This window comes from Notamacropus eugenii, chromosome 6 (genome assembly GCF_028372415.1).
Source record: "Notamacropus eugenii isolate mMacEug1 chromosome 6, mMacEug1.pri_v2, whole genome shotgun sequence".
Classification (NCBI taxonomy): Eukaryota; Metazoa; Chordata; class Mammalia; order Diprotodontia; family Macropodidae; genus Notamacropus; species Notamacropus eugenii.
In genome coordinates, this window is record NC_092877.1 from 173067805 (window position 1) to 173088080 (window position 20276).

Consider the following 20276-nt stretch of genomic DNA (forward strand, 5'->3'; position numbering starts at 1 on the left):
TTCATAGTAAAGAGACAAAGGGGCTAGAAATGTCCCCCTTGTCCTCTCCAAAAAAAACCCCACAGTTGTTCAGCAAATAGAGCATTCTAATTTAAAAAGTCAATTTATTCATAGATCATTGATTTGCACACTTTTCTTCTAACTTCCATTTTCTTCATTTGTGTAAGATTTTCTTAGTTTGGCTAAACTTTTTGTAGCTCTGTTTTATAGTTCAGACCTGAGATTGTGAACTTAAGATAGAGACACGAGTGAGGAAAGAAACAGACTTTTAGATAATAGGAACCATCAGATTTCTTAATAAAGTCATATGTTTAGGACAACTTTATTGTAAAACAAATGGATTGGATTGGAACCAATCAGAAAGTTTGCTGCAAATCATGAACTTGGTGTTTTAATACATAAAAATATTTAGCATCTGTTGAAGTTACACAAACAAGTGAACAAACATACTTTTATTCTGAACATATAAACAATATAATATATCAAAAAGGGAATATTTGACGCTGAAAAAAATGGCTCAATGCTTATCTTTCTGTAGAATGAAAAGGAAGACATATATTTGTCCTAAAGCAGTTCTGAAATCTTTCAAGCATATTACCTTGCTGCATTTGCAAAAACTTTTAAAACTAAAATTGTCAGCGTCATAACTAAAAGTATAATTTTTAAAAATCTTATTTATTTGAAATGGAATGGAGCGGAGAATGTAGTAACAGGAGGAGGGGAAAAGCTAATGTACTTATTAAAAGACAGTAAGGCAGAAGGAGATCATCCAGAATGAAAAATTAAAATTTTCCTCCCTGAGAAGCCAATGTAATTAAACTTTCCTGCATTAGGTTCTTTTCTACTTACACTTCTCAGTTCTTCTTGGAAATCTTAGTGTTCATTCTTTCTCAATTATTTTCTTCTCCTTCCCTTTCTTTCACAGACGATACCATTATTTTTAAGTTACAACCAGAATTATACTCCCAAGTCCTTCCAACCTACTTAGCAGAGCATTATAAATAAAACTTATTATAAGATATTTAATAGAAACAGTTTCCCTCTTTTTGTGTGGGGGTGGGTGGCACTATTACACTGTGTTGTAATAAATGCTTGTTAACTGACTGACTGGACTGACTCCACTCTAAAATCTCTATGTATATAAACTTATAAAAGAAATATAGTTTTCTCTAAGATATGTTTGTATTTTTACTTCTTTTGAGGCCCGCCTCTAAAAAACTATTTTATACTCCAGTGGAATCTTGACCCAGATATGGGCAGCTAGGTGGTGCAGTGGATAGAGCACCAGTGCAGGAGTCAGGAGGACCTGAGTTCAAATCTCACTTCAGACACTTTACACTCACTGGCTGTGTGACCTTGGGCAAGTCACTTAATCCCAGTTGCCTCATCCTGGGTCATCTCCAGTCATCCTAATGAATATCTGGTCACTGGATTCAGGTGGCTCTGGAGGAGAAGTGAGGCTGGTGACCTGCACAGCCCTCCCTCACTCAAAACAAAGTCAAGTGCAAGTCATGCCATTATTTCTCTGATGGCATGGTCTTCTTCGGCAATGAAGGACGAACACACATCCATACTGATGACCCAGATATAAAAGACAGCTCTCTTTTTTTTTAGGTTACTATCCCTACAGAAACCTAAGGTCAAATACCGTATCCAATCACAGAGAATTGTTTTAATCCCTAATATAACTAAAAGCATCAACATGAATCTGTCACTGATTCTTTGGAAACTGATGGCTGGCTGGATACAGCAAGTGCAAAGTAGATGCAAAGAGAGCTATGAAATTGGTCCTTAGTGAAATGCTATTTGCTCAAGGATTAAAAAAACAAACAAAACAAAACCAGATTTTGGGAGGAATTTTCTAGCTTCATTGCCCTCTGAGGCATAGCTAAGTATCAAGTTTGCCAGCTACCTTTTCTGGACAATTAATAATTTTTAAATCCATCCTTAATTACTGTATATCCCCTTTCTTAGTCTTATTTTTTTATATATGTGTTTCATAGTGCTGGCTTTAAAAGAAGGATGTAAAGATTTTCTGCCCTCTCCTCTCCCCCCTTTAATGTTCCTTCACCCCACTGTGCCTCTCATCCATCCTTGACCTAAGGTCCTTCACTGTTAATGATTTGATCATTTGTGAGCTACTCTTTAACACTGAAACAAAATTCCAAGTGACAGCACACACACACACACACACACACACACACACACACACACAGCTCTCATGACTGGAAAAGCCATCACAACAATCCATCCATCACAACAATCCATCCAACCTGGAAATCCTTTAAGGCAAACAGGAAGTTTCTACTTATGAAGGAGGCAAACACCTGTGCAATCTTTCAGAGAGTTTCCCTGAGTGCTCAAAGTGCCATGTGCTATTTCTTCTTAGAGTTCAGCACAGAATCTAGAACCAGGGATTCCCTTGTGGAAGCAGGCCGATGCTGCTGTGCTGGCATGTGATACCTGATGCATCTCCAAAACTTTGTCTTTGCAGATGGGGCTTCTTCCATGAAGTCCCCTTTCCATCGGATGACACCATGCTTCTGTTTGAGGTATTTAATAGATTCTGGCATATTCCCATAGCTCTTAATTTTTTCCAGTTCAACCAGGATGATTTTAATTCCATCCTGGACAAGAGCATTATACATAGCTACTTGCTGTTCTGATGTGTTTCCTAGCCAATTGTAACTTGATTGCTCTCCAGCTAAGACAATAATCAGTCTTCTGCTTTTCATAATGTTCTCGTTGGTAACCACGATAGCATCTGAAAAATATAAAGTATGATATGGTACACAAAGCTTCAAGTCATCATCCTTCTAACCTCTTTTCCTACTTACAGTCTTTCCCCTTTGTAATCCATTGCTCTTTCAAATCTGACCATGCCATTCTCCTAATCAAAAATCTCATCATGCCTAGAAGATAACTAATAAATCAATAAACATTTATTAAGTGCCTAGTATGTGCCAGGCACTATGTTAAGGATAGGGGATACAGGAAGAGACAAAAGATAGTCCTTGTCCTCAAGGAACTTAAAATCTAATGAGACACCCAACTGATTAGAAGACAGTGCAAATTCAAAGACCCTCCATTACCTGCCCCCATAGGATGCAAATTCCTTGAGAATAAGGACCCTTTGATTTCTGTTTTTGTATATTTCTGTGCCTAGTGTTTAACAGAGTGGTTCATACATAATCACTTAAAACTGCTTGTTGACTGACTGATTGATCTGGATCTATCCTACCTTTCCTATCTTATTGAACATTACTTCCCCTTACAATTTCAGTCAAAATGGACTATCAAATTGATTATTTTGCACCTTATGCAGTCATTTGCTGACTTTGCATAATCATATCATTCACTCATACTTAGAATATACTCCATTTTTGGATAGCTTCAATTATTGGTTTGTTTTTCCATTTTTTTCCTTTCAGACTACATCTGCCTCTCTGTAACAGTCACTAATTGCTAATTCTTCCCTCAGAGGCCAAACAAAATAATTCTAATTTCTCTTTGTGTCCCTAGTGTTGTGCCTAGCACATAAAGGGTACTTAAAAATGCTTTTTAAATTTAACCGAATGGCATCCCTCTGACTTTTCGTTGATAAATCTGTCTTTTTCTCAATCTGCTCCACAGATTTTGACACTTGAGCACCAACTTCTCTTAGATACTCTTCCTCGTTTAGATTTTTCTTCCTTCCTGATACCTGCTTCACTGGTCCTTTGTAGTTTTCTTTGTTGTGCAGATGTTTTCAGTCATGTTCAGTTCTTTATGACCCCATTTGAGGTTTTCTTGGCAAAGATACTGGAGTGGTTTACCATTTCCTTCTTCAGCTCATGTTGCAGATGAGGAAATCGAGGCAAACAGAGTTAAGTCACTTGGCCAGGGTCACACAGCTAGTAAATGTCTGAGACTAGATATGATCTCAGGAAGAGGAGCCTTCCTGACTTCAGGCCCAGCACTCTATCTACTGCATCACCAACTAATTCTTAAGTCAGGTCATGACAACAAAGTGAGTGTTTCCTAAGGCTCTGATATCACCTTTTCAGCTTCTTCCTGCATATTATATCCATTGGTTAATTCATCAGCTCCCATGGGTTCAACTGTCTTCTCTATAGAGATGATACCCACATCTCACATTTCTAACTTTGATTTAGACATATAAAACTTGATGTCCTGTAGACATGTCAAACACAATATATCTAAACCAGAACTCATTATCCTTTCCCTTAAACCCTCCACTGTTCTTCACTTCCTTGTTACTATTGAGATCACCATTCTTATCTCAGTTCCTCAGGCTCACAATCTCTGTGTCATCCTTGACTTCTCTTACACTCACTCCACAAATCCCATCTTTTGCCCAACATTTTCATTCCTTCTTTTATAACATTTCTCCCCTCTTCCCCTTCTCTCTATTCACATAGCCACCACCCTGGTGAAAGCTCTCATCATTTCTTGCCTGGATGATTATTGCAATAATCTTCTAGTTAGTCTAGTTAAGTTTCTACTCACTCCAATCCATTCTCTACCTTCTACATATTTTATGATCCAGCAAAAACTGCCTTCTTGCTGATGCAGTGGATAGATTTGGAGTCGGGAAGGCGTGAGTTCAAATCCTCTCTCAGACATTTATGAGTTGTATGACTCTTGAGAAGTCACTTACTCTCTCTAATCCTCAGTTTTCTCATCTGAAAAACAGAGATAATATTAGCATCTACCTGATAGCATATTATAAGGATCAAATGAGATAACATATGTAAAGTATTTTGCAAATCTTATACCACCATATAAATTCTAGCTAGCTAGGTAGTGGTACAGGTGGTAAGGAGTAATAGTAGTAATGATAACAGTAGTGGTAGTGGTAGCAACTAGGTGGCACAGAGGATAGAGTGCTGAGCCTAAAGCAGGGTGGGGAAAGGCTGCACCTGAGGACTTAGAGAGCTACATATGGCCTCAATGCTGCACGTTCCCCTCCTCTGGCCTAGAGTAAAGAAGACTCCACATTGGGAGTTCAAATCTGGCCTCAGAAACTCACTAGGTATGTGACCCTGGGAAAATCACTCAACTTTGTTTGCCTCAGTTTTCTCATCTATAAAATAAACTGGAGGAAGAAATGACAAATCACTCCAGTATCTTTGCCAAGAAAACCCCAAATGGAGTCACGAAGAGTCAAACACAACTAAAAAACTACTAAAAAAAAGAAGAGTAGTAATACTACTAAATGTATGACCCTATGAAATATAAAATATTACATAAGTTATTAAAAACTTCTTTCCCCCATTTAAACATACCTTCTCCGACAAGGTCATCCCTTCCACAGATGAATAGATTATATCCACATTGATTTTCTAAGACTTCAGGCAAGATCTTAAACACAAAGATGTCTGAGATGTAGGTGGACCCTTCTTCAAAATTTTTTGGATGTAATATGTATGCATCATAAACTTTTCCATCCAAAGCTAAAGGATGAAATATAGTACATTTAGCATCAAAAAGTTGGTCCTGACATAGTATAGATTATAAACTTCCATTTCCAAATTAGTATTGATAGTTTTTTAAACCACAATATGAATAAAATAATAGCTACCACAATAGGTCTCTTTAATTATTCAAATGTCAGTAAGTTTTCTTAATGACAAGTTGGTGACTCAGTTGTAATAGTGGAAATGTACTTTTGAAATATAGTAGTATCCCTATTTCTTTGGAAATAGTTAAGCCACCAAATTGGAGGCATTGCTTTCCCACAGTGGCCACTCTTTCTCAGAAAAGTTGAAAGGGAAAATCAGAAAACTCTCTGTTTTAAGTGATGTGATTATTTTTGTACCTCTGCATTTAACATGAAGCATGTAGATATTATGGCCATCCCAGCCAAAATTACTGACCTAGAGTTTAAAAAATTAATAAATAAGACAGCTCAGAAGGTTTGCCAAAGTGTTCTGTTATCACAGAGAACATTCAAAATACATAAATTATAATATATTATTTTTATTTTTAAAATTCATTGGTTTCTTATAATAAAGTGCCAATGGCACAAAATATGCATGCATCAATCCTCTTCTCCTTCAAGTATAAACATTGTGATGCAATTAGCCTGAGATCTAAAATAAATTCAATTTGGGGCTCCCTTAGCAGAGTTTCTACAACAGGTACAAGCTTATAACTTCCCACTCACTCCCCCCAAATGTCTCACTCATAAATTCCACCTTCTTCTCCTTTAAGTAGACTGGTGAGTGATTAGAGTATTTTTTCCCAGGAATGCTTAACAAATTTAATTCATCTGAGGTGCATAGAGATCATGAGTGACTGTTAAAAATACCCACTCATGGCCAAGGCACTCCTACCCCAACAAAGCAGTTTTAAAATAAAGAAAATTTCAGTTACTGAGATAAAAAGATTTTTTACCAGTATGATTTACATTCTATAGATAAAATGACATTATTACATAACTTCAAAGTAATATAACTTAATCCTTGTTAAGATATTTTTATCTGGAAGTCTACTAAACACAGACCACAACTGACTTTATTACCGAATAAAAAGAAGTGAAACAAATAAACAGCAGCAGCAACAGCAAAAACCTGGCAGTCACCTCTTTGTCCAATTTACTCGTATTCAAAAGATAATATTGAACAGATGAAAAAAACATAATTTACCTTTTTCCAAGAAATATGGCTGGCAAGAATCCCTGTATAAAAGCACAATTTCCACCTTGAAAATTTTGTAGAGAAACATGGAGAATGTAACTACTAATGCCAAAGAGACGAATCCTCCAATCAGGTACAATCTGGAATCTGGCACTGCCTCAGAAAAGTCATGAAACACAAATATTAAACCTGAAGTCATCAAACTTTAAGCATAGAATCATCAGCAACATCTGAATGAAGCAGAGCCTTTAGGTTAAATTCTCTGGTTCTTTACAACATCAAGTCTCTTGTTTCCATTATGTAATAACTATCAATGCTTCTATCCATAATTCTCTACTAAAGATCATCTGTTAATTCATGGAAAGTTTTCCATCTGCATCAGTGAATGGAGTTTGTAAGCCAAAGAAATTATAGATTTTAAAGTATTGAATTAAAAGATAAGTCCATCTTGCTAGTAGTAGATAATCTTCATGAATTACTATGTCAAAAAATCTCATCTTGTAGTCAGCCTCCTGGTGGCAAACCTGTACATATGCTTAGAAAGCCTGGTCCTCAGATTCTAGGTCTATGCTTAAAGACTTTGCATCAGGATGGTACCTTCCAAAGCTTGTACCCTCATGACATAGCCTTTGAGAAACCAGAGTCACTTTCAGGCCATAATAAAAAAGTTTTTCATATAAAAATATAAATTTACTTAAAAAAATAAATTTATACAAAAACTTATTTTCATAAAAATTTATTTATAAATATTTATATAAATTTCAAGAAATATATGTTTATATATGTGTATATGTTATATATATGTATATTTATATTTATGTATATATACATACACAGACAGACACTCAGATAGATAGATAGCCATTATGCTAAAGCTTTAGTTAGTCAAACAAGGGAACTTGTCAGTTGAAACATAGCTTAATTCAGGTACAATCTTCACCAGGTGTCATTAATGCCAATTAATAATAGCACTGCTCATCCTGGCAGTCAAATATGGTCTTTTACATGATTCTATTGACTGAATCACTCCTCTCTTTCACCTAGGAAGAAGGGTAGGTGTAGAGATATAGGAGACATTGTGTACAGTCTGGCTCTCTGAAGGCATAAATGCCTTCTTTCTCTTTATGTTTTCCTGGTACATGTACTAAAAACATTTTTTGTCCTATTCAGTTTCTAACACTCTTATCTCAAGAAGATTAATGAAACATTCATTTTGATGAAATCAATTAGAGTCCAACTTCAGAAACACAGACTCTTCACTAAAATAACCAACAAACAACATTCATTACAGGTACATTTAGCAAACCAGCCAAAAGCTCTCTTTTTGAGTTATTTCAAAGTCCCAGATGACCTGTCACTGAGACATGTAAACTATATTATTCTCCTTTTTAAGTGGGGAGCTTAGCATGATAAAATATAACTGTTGTGTTCCAATAAACAATCAAATTGCTTACCTGGCGGTCTCAAGGAAATATAGGTTGTAACTATACCAGCACTATTGCTAACCCAGCATAAAAAGGGATACAAATAATGCCTACTTTCCACTTTTAAAATGACAAGCCTGGAAATCCTTGTGACAGCATTCGTATTGTTTAAATTCGAAACTCTATTTAAGGAAGAGAGAAAAATAAGACTAGTTAAGAGAACCTCAACACAAACTAAAATAAGCTGCTGTATAAGTAATGACAAAGTCTTCATTCTGTTATCTATATCATGAGGTTGTGATTTCTCATCCCTAGTTCTGTTTGAGTGGAAGCTTGAAACCTATTTTTCAGAGATGTAATAGAGGGAGTTCTGTATGGGGCAGAAGGATGAAACTAAATAACTTCTAAGTTATTTAGACCTTTAAAATATTCAATTTTGGGACCCCTTAGCAGAGTTTCTATAACAGGCACAAGCTTATACTCATTCACTTCCTCTCCAAAATGTCTCACTCACAAATTGCTCATTCCTCTCCTTTCCAATTTTAAAATATTATGACAAATGCTTTAAACATAACACAAGTCTAGGTCATACATAACTAGATATTTCATGTCAAACTAAGACAAGAAAGCTTCTAAAAGGGTTTGTACGGTGATGAGTCCTGAGTGGTGAGACCATAGAGAAGGAATTGGTGATAGAAGGAACTATAGAAGGCTAGTAGAGAGATTTTAGGAGAGATAGAGTATGAGGACTGAGGAAGCTATGGGGGAAAAAGACATTGTGGTTGGGAAAAATTAGGAATGCCATAAAAGGTTTGAAACCTAGGGAGCAGATGAGGAAGAGAGATCAAGGAAGAAACAACATGAAAGTTTCTCTTGAACATCTGCTTGGGTGGAATGTCAAGAAAAAGAAAAAAGATTAATTCAGAGAGAGACTAATTCAGAAAGCTACAAACAGAGTGAGTTCAGTCTGCTGTGAATGGATGAGGCACCCAAATTCCTTTTGATTTCTCAGTGATGAAGGGAATGAAACTGAACAATCCAAACATAAAGGAGAAGAAAAAAGTCCAAAGAAAAGAATGAGGGAGTTAAATTGGAGATGAACTGTTAAAGTCCAATTTATGGTGACAAGATAAAAATGAATATATCAAGATTGCAATTAGGATTTTCTACACACAAATACATGTGGATCTCCACACAATATGGTAAGTAGTACTTATACTCCAGAAGCACTCACAGAACAAACTGTGTGGGCACTAAAGAGAATGAAGTCCATTAGGGATAAGCAGGGAAACAGGAAAAGTTGTGGATCTAGGGTCCAATTTTTATAAAAGTAACAATAATAGCTCTCAAGTATTGATTACAGTTTCCATATAATTTTACCTACTTCAATCCTACATAACCTATGTAAGATAGGTTATTATTGTTCAGTTATATCCAACTCTTCATGACCCACTTGGAGATTTTCTTGGCAAAGAAGATAGAGTGGTTTGCCATTTTCTTCTCCAGCTCATTGTAAAGATGAGGAAACTGAAGAAAATAGGGTTAAGTGACTGGCAAGTCACTATCACATAACTAGTGTCTGAGACTAGATTTGAACTCAGGAAGATGTGTCTTCCTGACTTCATGCCCAACATTCTATCCACTGGGCTACCTAGCTCCAGCATGTCCCTGTATACATATCTCTACATTTTAGCTGCAATGGAACTTGGAGACCATCAGGACTCCTCATCTTCCTGGCTTTGGAGCTTCAGAATACCCTGAAATCTGATGAGGATGATCTTACCCAGTGAGTTCACTCTCTAACAAGGTGAACATTTGGTCTTAGGGACTTCCCCTTATTCTCCCCCAAGAAGTAGAGTAAATTAAAAGGGAGCATCACATAGCAGAAAGAGCACTCAAGTTGGAATAAGGAGATGGGAGTTCTATCACCCAACTTTATGACTTTGGGTAAGTAACTTCATTTCTCACTTCTCCATTTTTTTTATCTATTTAATGAGAAGAGTGGACTAGATGATTGTAAAGAAAAAATTTTTTATTTTAATGCTCTATAATTTAAGATGGTAAAAAATAAGGAATTTTGACCATTTCTTAATGTGATGAAAATTATAATGATGGTTTAACACAAAAAATGAAAAGTTTCTCTTCCTCCATATTTATGTAATGATCAAGCACTTACAAAAGTTCAGACCACGTAATATTAGGTTCATCATAAGCAAATGATCCATTCCAAGTCCAATACTGAAGGTCATGCTTTTGTGCTGTGAAGTTGCAGTCCAAAAACAACTGAGATCCTGTAAAAACAACATTCAAAAACTCTGTGATGCCAAATGTTCTCTAATACACTGATGTGAGAGGAAAATGTATGCACTTTATGAATAAGAGTTTTTAACTCAATACAAAGGACAAGAAACCAAATACTGGTAATCCTTACCTAGTTCCACTTCCATTGTCTTGTTTTCTGGAGTCAGAATCACTGGCATAATTTTCTTTGGTCTCCCTAAGACAATAAAATTTAAAAAAGGGATATTTTTCACAATAATTTCAAAGTCTCCAACATACAGTAAGAGAAATTTCAAAGAATTACCTGTCTCACAAAACTGGCTAGATCACATCTGGTCAAACAATCATCCAAGTCTTCAGGCAATGTAAGGTAGTTGACATGGGCTTAGGTGTATGGAGGAGCTAACAAATCTGCCTGTACATGCCTAGACCAAGATCTCAGCTTAAATCCCTGTGTTATTACTCAGCCAAAGCCACTGGTGTTCTTAGGGCTTGGCCTTCCTTATACTACTAAATTCATGAACAAGGCAACTCTAATAAGCATAGTTAATGACAGACTAAGACCCTGTGTTTCAAGACCTCCAGCTCTACAGTTTCTTTTAAGGTGATTGCAATTACATGCAAAGACAAGGGTGGGGACAGAGAGAAAAAGACTAAAGTATTTCCTTGGATGGAGAAAGTAGGAGCTAGGGCCCCTGGAAGGCTGTAACTTGAATCTCAAGCTGGGAAGGGGAGTGAGATAAACCAGCTGGAAGCTGGGGAAATGGTATGTCAATATCTGGTACAAGAAATAAAGATGGCAGGATGCTTCAAACTAGCTACTTCAAAAATTGGGGCTTGCCTGGAATACCACTTGTGATTCTGGTTATTATACTATCCCAAGGAAGATAAAATTAAGGTCGAAAATTATCAGAGAAGGGCAAATAAAATTACCAGGGAAGTAGAGGCTAACTAAATAATGACAAGTGAGAATATTTAAGAATTCTCAACATAATAAAGTGAAGACCAAGGGGTTAGGGTAACAATTCTACTCAATTCCATGGCAATTAATTGATTTTTTTTGCATCTATTGTCCTCTCATATAATGAAATAGAATTACTGGATACTCAACCTGGTGATCTTATGATTGACAGTTCCCTTAGTATAAGAACTTGTCTAAGATTTTTGAAAAATTTACAAGGCCTTGCTGCTAGAATGACATCTAGACTGAAAGATTTTGTCTCTCTAAGGCATGAGATTAGGCTTTATTTCCCTTAAACCCCAGACACCAAGAACTATAGTGCTTTAGGGTACATTGTCCCCTTCAACAGCACTCAAACACCAAGGGTACTGTCTTCCCTTGGAACATGGTTAATTGTATTCCATGTGCTGCTAAGGTAGCAATGGACTTTTAGATGCTAAGCATCAGAGAATGGAAAGAGTGGCTGACTGTATAACTATGGACAGACCATGTAATCCTCCTTAAATATCATATTTAATATCATCTGGGCTATGAGACAACAAAACTAGTTTATCCCTAAGGTATTTTTCAAAGCTCTAAGATTCTTTGAAACTTACCTATAACATTTAGATATATTAACCGAGTAATGTTATAATGCTTCCCCATGTAATCATAGGACATAAGGCAACTATAGTGCCCCTCATCTTCTTTCTGTACCTTGTCCAGGTAGAGTTGACCTTTTAGTCCATTAAATTTTGTATTGTTAAGGAGAGGTTTGCAATCCTAGATACAAAAAATAAACCCCTTTACATATTGAGAAAAATAAGACTAAATATACATACACATATACATAAATACATACATGCACCTCAGGAATAATTTTAATCCTTGATCTCCCCTCCCCCTCCCCATATTGTCACCTCCCAGTATTTACTGACTTTCCAGGAAATTAGATTTGCATGTCTTTGGAACTTATAGGTAGAGTGGGAAAGGATTTCTTTGCAATTTTATTTATTTAATTCCTAACCAATTTAGAGACTATAATGTTAATAGCTCCTTCCTTAAAGCTACTTCCTTCCTTTGTTGTTTTTCTTAAACTGTATTTCTTATCTTTGCAGATGATTCCAATCTTAACTTCCAACAACCATATCAATAGCTCTCAAAGGAACTCAATATGCATCTAGGCTTTAGTTGCCACCCAGTGGCACAGTGGCACAGTGGGTGCTATTAAACTAAATGCAGAGAGAAGCAAGTGTCATGCAAAGTAAACAATATACAATATAGCAAATACTCCCCTCATATCAATTTATAATCTAATTTTCCCCATAATTTTTCCTTCTCTCAACTTTAGAGAACAGATGCAAAAACAAAACAAAACAAACCCAAACCCCAAACTAATTGCCCAATGAACAAAAGTAAAAATACTTTAGTAGAATCCCAACTTGTGTTTATGAAGTTTTATGTCCCCATTTAATTTGAATTTTTATAGAGACTTCCTCAGAACTGTCATCTCACAGCATAATAATATGATAAATATCTTGCAAAGTTACTACTTTGTCTATTTTCAATTAATCAGTTTTCTTTCACTAAATTGTTCTACTCATTTCTGAGGCAGAGGACAGGGGAGGTAATAATACTACTTTAAGAAAGAATTTACCTTGTACCACTGAACTTTAGATAAATCATGTTTTTCATCTTTAAAAATATCCAAATGGGGACACACAAGGAAGCCACCAGGTCCTGGAGGCAATTTTTGTTTATATTCAGATTCTGCATAATAACATGTTCCAGGATGTTTCTTCATAATTTCTATCTTGACTTCCTTTTTGCGGCAGTGGGTAGAGTTTCTACAATGAATATAAAATGATTGGATTGAACCCTTTTATAAGTGTTGCTCTCTTTTCCTTAATTTATTATGGGTATAAACCACCAAGCCTACCCAGTAAATTTGGGCTAACAGGGTCTCTGCCCTAGGCACAATAGTGAGGGAGTCCTGTAAATACAGGAATGAAGGACCCTACTCATCAGACACGAGCACAAGGAAATTGTGAAGTATCATGTGTTCTTAGAATATCCGAAAAATAGTCTTGTGAATAGCTGGCAGGGGGAATTCAATATTTAATCATCAGTGGATAAGAATGCCCCCAAAACTCTGATGCTAAGAATCCCATGGATTATTATCATAACCAATACATGTTTGAGCAGGCATCAGTGAGTAGCTGGCATCTAATTTTTTGGTGTATAAAGGGAGAATTTCCAGTAACGGTGTTGCAGTTTCATGAGGTGTTGTGGTGGAACAGTCTCAAGGAATTCAATCAGACCACCTCTAGTTCAAGTATAGGCATTTATTAACATTGTCACCTCTCATGAAGTGGGCTAAGTTTCAAGAGGAACCAGCAACTTCAGAGAAAGCAAGATGGATTTTTATAGGACAAAGATGCAATTACATAACAGAAGTTATGAACATTAAAAAGGCAGGAGGGGTTTGTCAAGGGATTAGGTAATAGGGGAGGAATGCCTTCTATGATTTGGTGGTCAAACATCCTGATTGTGCTGCTTTCTGACTGGATAGCTATTGTGGCTCTGTCTGGTCAAGTTGGATAGTTAGGTACTGTGGTCCTGTCTTGGGTTAAATGAATGATGTGATTGTGGTTGAGTACAAGAACACACCTGTTCAAATATGTGAATTGGATCTGGGGGCAGTGACTATATTGAGCCTCAGGGCCTGTGGTGTGGTTAAAGCCAGATTATGTGGTTAAATCAGGACATACCTGCTGTTCGGTGGGACTCATAAGGAAGTTAGAATGTTGAGGCTGAGGGCAGCTTTGTTAGGATTCTATCAAAGGTATGATGAAAGTCACTCCAAACCTTTGTAAACTTTCTTTACAACAATGACATAAAGAAGGCTGGGTTATGAGAACTATTCTTTAGACCAATTAAGGAACTAATATATTTCAAATAAGTCCTCTATCTTATGAAATCATCCCCTTTTAAAAGATTGTATCCTACTACCCCCCAAAATTTTTGTGTCATGACATTAAAGTCTCCTATTTTAAAAGGATACATTTAGTGCACAAAGGTAACTCGAGATCAAGTGATTTCAATCTCATATTTAATCAATGTATATAGGGACATGCTAAAAACTTACTTGGCAAAAAATAATTTGGGATCAAAGTTATGTTCACTGTGGAGTGGAGCCAAGATGGCAGAGTAGAAGTAGGAATCTACTTGAGCTCTCCCCTCAAACACCTCAAAAAACTTGTAAAAATGACTCTAAACAAATTTTAGAGCAGCAAAAGCTACAAAATGACAGACTGAAGCAAATTTTCAACCCAAGACAATCTAGAAAGTCTACAGGAAGGGTCTATTGCACTGGACTAGGAGTGGAGCACAGTTCAGAGCAGGTCTGAAGGGACTGAATCACTGGCAGCTATAGTGGTTTTCAGACTTCTCAAACCATAAATGCCAAAGAAAGCTTTGAAGGTCAGTGGGAAGGATCTCTCACCTGACTGAGAGGGTAGCGTAGTCCAGCCCCCATGCCAGGCCCAGCCATAGCCCTGGCCCCAGCCCCAGGGTGGTGTCAGCCACTGACAAAGTGATAGCTGCTTCTAGAGCCCTCCATTTAACAAAGAACTCAAAAGTCAAGTAACTGGCTGAGAAAATGAGCAAACAAGGTGGGGGTGGGGAGAGAAGAGACTATAGATTCTTACTTTCTTGGTAAAAAGGTATTTTCTTACATCATTGGTGATAAGGAAGATCAAAACATAAAACCAGAAGAAGACAATGAAGTCAAAGTTCCTGCATCCAAAGCCTCTGAGAAAAATATGAATTGATCTCTAGTCATGAAAGAGCTCAAAAAGGATTTTGAAAATCAAGTAAGATAAGCAGAGCAAAAATTGAGAAGAGAAATGAAAGTGATGTAAGAAATCATGAAAAAATGAGTCAACAACTTGCTAAAGCAGACCCAAAAAAATGCTGAAGAAAATAATACTTTTAAAATTCGACTAACTCAAATAGCAAAAGAGGTCCAAAAAAGCCAATGAGGAGAAGAATGCCTTAAAAAGTAGAATGGGCCAAATGGGAAAAGAGGTCCAAAAGTTCACTGAAGAAAATAATTCCTTAAAAATTAGAATGGAGCAAATGAAAGCTAATGACTTCATGAGAAATAAAGAAATTATAAAACAAAACCAAAAGAATGAAAAAATAGAAGACAATATGAAGTATATCACTGGAGAAACAACTGATCTGGAAAATAGATCCAGAAGAGATAATTTTAAAATTATTGGACAACCTGAAAGCCATGATCAAAAAAAAAAAAGTCTAGATATCATCTTTCAAGATATTATCAAGGAAAACTGTGCTGATATTCTAGAACCAGAGGGCAAAATAGAAATGGAAAGAATCCACCAATCATCTCTGGAAAGAGATCCTAAAGGAAAACTCCTAGGAATATTGTAGCCAAATTCCAGAGTTCCAAGGTCAAGGAGAAAATGTTTCAAGTATCCAGAAAGAAATAATTCAAGTATTATGGAAACACAATCAGATTAATACAAGATTTAGCAGCTCCTACACTAAGGGATCAAAAGGATTGGAATATGACATCCCAGAAGATGTAGGATTACAACCAGGAATCATCCCCCCAGCAAAACTGAATATAATACTTCGGGGGGGGGGGGGATGGAATTTCAAAGAAATAGAAGACTTTGAAGCATTCTTGTTGAAAAGACCAGAGTTGAATAGAAAATTTGACTTTCAAACACAAGAATCAATTTGCATGAAAAGGCAAACAGGAAAGAGAAACCATAAGAGACTTATTAAAACTGAACTGTTTACATTCCTACATGGAAAGATGATATTTGTAACTTAAGAAACCTTTCTCAGTATTAGGGTAGTTGGAGGAGATATATATGTGTGTGTGTGTGTATGTATGTATGTACATATGTGTGTATATATAGTGTGTGTATGTATATATGCATGTGTATATATATATATGTGTGTGTCTATGTATGTATGTGTGTGTGTATATATTTAGAAGGTGGACATGGTGAGCTGAATTTGAAGGAATGGTATCTGAAAAATAAAATTGTGTTGAGAGGAATGTACTGAGAGAAAGAGAAAGGGAGAGGTAGAATGTAATAAATCATTTCACATAAGAGGCAAGAAAGAGCTTTATAATGGATGTTGAAAAGGGGGAAAGTGAGAGGGAATAAATAAGCCTTACTTTCATCGAATTTGGCTTTAGGAGGGAATAACATACACACTCAATTGGGTATGGAAGTTTATCTTTCCCTAGTGGAAAGCAATGGGGGAGGTGATATGGGGAAAGAATAATAGAAGAGATGGCAGATTGGTGGAAGGGGTAATGGGAAGCAAAAACTTTTGCAGAGGGACAGGTCAAAGGAGAGAATAGAATAAATAGAGGGCAGGATAGAGGGAAATATAGTTAGTCTTTCACAATACAATTTTTATGGAAGTGTTTTGCATGACTACACATGTATAACCTATATCAAATTCCTTGCCTTCTCAATGAGGGTGGGTGGGGAGGGGGGAAGGGAGAGAATGTGAAACTCAAAGCTGTAAAAATCAATGTTAAAAATTGTTTTTGCATGCAACTAGGAAATAAGATACATAGGCAATGGAGTATAGAATGTAAGGGGATGGATGAGAGGGGGTGATAGAAGGGAGGGCAGATTGGAAGAAAAGATAATCAGAAAACACACTGTCCTGGAGTGAGGAAAGGGGGAAGATGAGGAGAAAATTCAAAATTTTATGGAAGCAAATGTTGAAAACTGAAAATAAATCAATTTAATAAACAAAAAAAAGTTATGTTCACTGTTCACAATCATTCTACAGTAGACAATTATTTAAAATGTGATTTTGTATTTTGTGCCATATTACTTTGAGAAAGTCGCCAAAAGTATGAACATCATTATCAACAAAAACTAAAGCCCTAGACTTATTTAAAAAAAAAAAAAGGAGGATTAGAATATCTTCAAGAAGCCATTTTCATGAAAATTCATAGAGTATTGTAACATAAACCTTATTTAACTGCCTTGTTGATTTTCTTGTCTGTCCTTCTGGCATAACTTTAGCGGTGCTAATAATACATGCTAATGAGAAGATAAAAGTACCAAGTAAAAATACATATATGGATGTGTTTCAGATGTGCTTCTGATCTCGATAGAATTTGCTTGGTTTATTGTTGGAGATAATCAAAAGTACTGATATTCACCAATTATCCATTTATATTTAGTTCTTCAAAATAATCCTGGACCTCATTTAGTGAGATTTAAAAGAAGTGAGTGAGAATTTTGAATACTTTTGAAGAAAGTATACTTTTAATTTAATTTATATAATTGTTACAAGATAACTCTAATATAGCAATATAATTATTGCAATATAATATAATCAGAATATAGTATAAATGTTATAATATGATTTAATTTGACATAATTTAAATTTACTTTTTAAAAGTATACTTTTAACTAATTTTAAATTTAATTTACATCAGAGTAAACATATGAAATCTTGGTGACATAGTGGATAGAGTGTTGGGCTTGGAGTCAGGAAGATTCATTTTCCTGAGTTCAAATCTAACCTCAGACACTCACTAGCTATGTGACCTTGGGCAAGCCACTTAACTCTGTTTGCTTCAGTTCCTCATCTGTAAAGTGAATCAGAGAAGGAAAAGGCAAACCACTCCAGTAGCTTTGCCAAGAAACCCCCAATGGGGATGGACACAAGAAGAATTGAAAACAACTGAAATAACTAAAGAACAACATGATAATAATATGTCAATACATCTCCCATGAACCTATGAATTTTATACTTTTTAATCAAATTGTTTATACAGACAGAGGTCCTGCAAAAAATATTTGCCTGAGTCCCAAACATGCTAAAGCCCACCCTGTGAAGCACAGATATTTTTAACTTCATTCAGTTTCTGGGGAAAACAAAAACAAAAAACTGTTTCTGATGAAAACAAAAACCAAAACCTTCTTACCTTTCAACACAGTAATAATTTCCTGAGTCCTCTGTTGCAGCTGGAACAAACCAAAGCATCTCTCTGTACTGGTGAACTCTAGAGTTCTGATCCATAGAGATGATTGTCTTACCATCACTTCCATACCAACTTATGTTACTGTGAGGGCCAAATTCTCTCGGCATACTTTGATGAACATCGAGCTCATCTTCAAAAATAACTGGTACAATTTTACCTTTGAACTCCACACAATCATCTTTTAAAAAATCAAAAAACAAATGTCCAATTATAGATTATGCCATTCAAAGCTTACTACCTAAAAGGAAGCGTAGTACAACAGATGGAGTGCAAGACTGGGGATCAGGGACAATTGGGTCTGAATCTCACCCAGAGCACTAGATGTGTGACATTGATTGAGTCACTTACCCTCTGTAGTCCTCAGTTTCCTCATTTGTAAAATTAAGGGATTAGATTTGATGAACTCTACCGTCCAGGTCTAAATCTACACTTCTATTATCTTATAATATTTACATTAATCTATCCACTAGTTTAAAAGGGGGTGGGAGGATGCAGTGGATAGCACCAGCCCTGGAGTCAGAAGAAGCTGAGTTCAAATCCAGCCTCAGACACTTATTAGCTGTGTGATCCTGGGCAAGTCATTTAACCCCATGGTTTCTCAAACAAACAAAAACAAAACAGATAAAAACCACTACTGCCTAAGAACTCTTTGCAATAATCAGTCGAATAAGTTCCTATGGATATGGAAGAATTCTAGGTAATCATTTAATCCAACCTCTTCATTTTATAAATGAGGAAACTGAGATTCAGAATGCAAAGAAGTCCCACATATTCATATTATTCAAGGTCTGAGTAAAATCACTGCTCAATTACTTACTGCCTCTCTTTACCCTAAGGATGAAATTACTCTTCTCCAATAAAGACACAGGTCATCTATATAGTGAACTCCCAGTTAACACAGGGGTAAGGTTTTAATGAGTCAAAATTACCCTTGAAAATACCTTTAGGGGCAGTTAGGTGGAGAAGTGAACACCAGCCCTGGAGTCAGGAGGACCTGAGTTCAAAAGTGGCCTCAGACATATACTAGCTGTGTGACCTTGGACAAGTCCCTTTACTCCATTGCCTCTTCCCCCACCCCCAAAATAAAGAAAAAAAAAAGAAAAAACCATTAAATCACTCATGATGGATCGTATAGGATAGGACTTAGACCTGTGATTTCATTGTTATAAGGAGCTCCTAGGAAGAAAACTTCTTTCAATGTGGGTCAGCGCCTTCTCTGAAATTTCATCTTAAAGAAATAATTCCCATCTAGTGGTTACTAAAGTTCAAATCCTTTGAGGTTTGCAATTATGGTACAAGTTATTCATGCTAAAAATTCTTCAATGGTGCCTTAAGCAGCAAATAATTACAGAATATTATAAAGAGCATATAATTATTTGTTGTTGTTGAGAGGGATTTGAAGAACAAAAAATATTGGAAACCACCATCTTGCCTAAAGAAGTGATATCAAACTGAAGTAGAAATGGATCCCTACATAGTGACTTAGAAAACAACAAATTAGCCTTATTTATATTATATTATTTTTTTTTCATTTTGTTAAACATTTTCCAATTACATTTTAATCTAGTTGCTGCCTACTAAGGAAGTTTGTGGGTCTTGAATGTGACACTTCTAGTCTAGAGCAGCTAGAGGTCAAGTGGCTTACCTAAGGTCACATGGCCAGTGACATGACTTGATACAGGTCTTCCTGGCTCTAAAACTATCTACTGCATAACAATGCCACTCAAAATATAGTATTGTATCTTTAAACAGCTGTAGGTAGAAATCAGTGCCGCCATTCCAATATTTTTGCCAAGAAAACCCAAATGGGGTCATAAAAAGTGGGACATGACTGAAACTAGTGAACAACAGCAACAACCAAGGTAGAAAGAGGCTAGGTTTTCTTAAAAAGAAAGTGATCTGTGTTAGAAATCAGGTGAATCTAAAATGGT

The 20276-nt window shown here is 36.1% G+C and overlaps 1 protein-coding gene across 6 annotated transcripts in view; it reads right to left on the bottom strand.

Annotated features, from left to right (window-relative positions):
• Nucleotides 1–306: 306 nt before the first annotated feature.
• IL1R1 (interleukin 1 receptor type 1) overlaps nucleotides 307–20276 on the bottom strand; it is a 35122-nt gene continuing 15152 nt past the window's right edge. For 5 of the 6 annotated variants that reach the window (XM_072621572.1, XM_072621574.1, XM_072621576.1 and 2 more), the window contains 9 exons: nucleotides 18289–18523; nucleotides 12943–13132; nucleotides 11903–12068; nucleotides 10497–10562; nucleotides 10242–10356; nucleotides 8096–8247; nucleotides 6651–6794; nucleotides 5289–5456; nucleotides 307–2764 (listed from right to left, as the gene is read on the bottom strand). In XM_072621572.1, the coding sequence (XP_072477673.1) occupies nucleotides 2376–2764; nucleotides 5289–5456; nucleotides 6651–6794; nucleotides 8096–8247; nucleotides 10242–10356; nucleotides 10497–10562; nucleotides 11903–12068; nucleotides 12943–13132; nucleotides 18289–18523 (1625 nt within the window). In that variant the 3' untranslated portion in view covers nucleotides 307–2375. Of the gene's footprint in view, nucleotides 2765–3703; nucleotides 4686–5288; nucleotides 5457–6650; nucleotides 6795–8095; nucleotides 8248–10241; nucleotides 10357–10496; nucleotides 10563–11902; nucleotides 12069–12942; nucleotides 13133–18288; nucleotides 18524–20276 lie in introns of all 6 variants that reach the window. The other variant, XR_011969771.1, reaches the window with a different exon arrangement.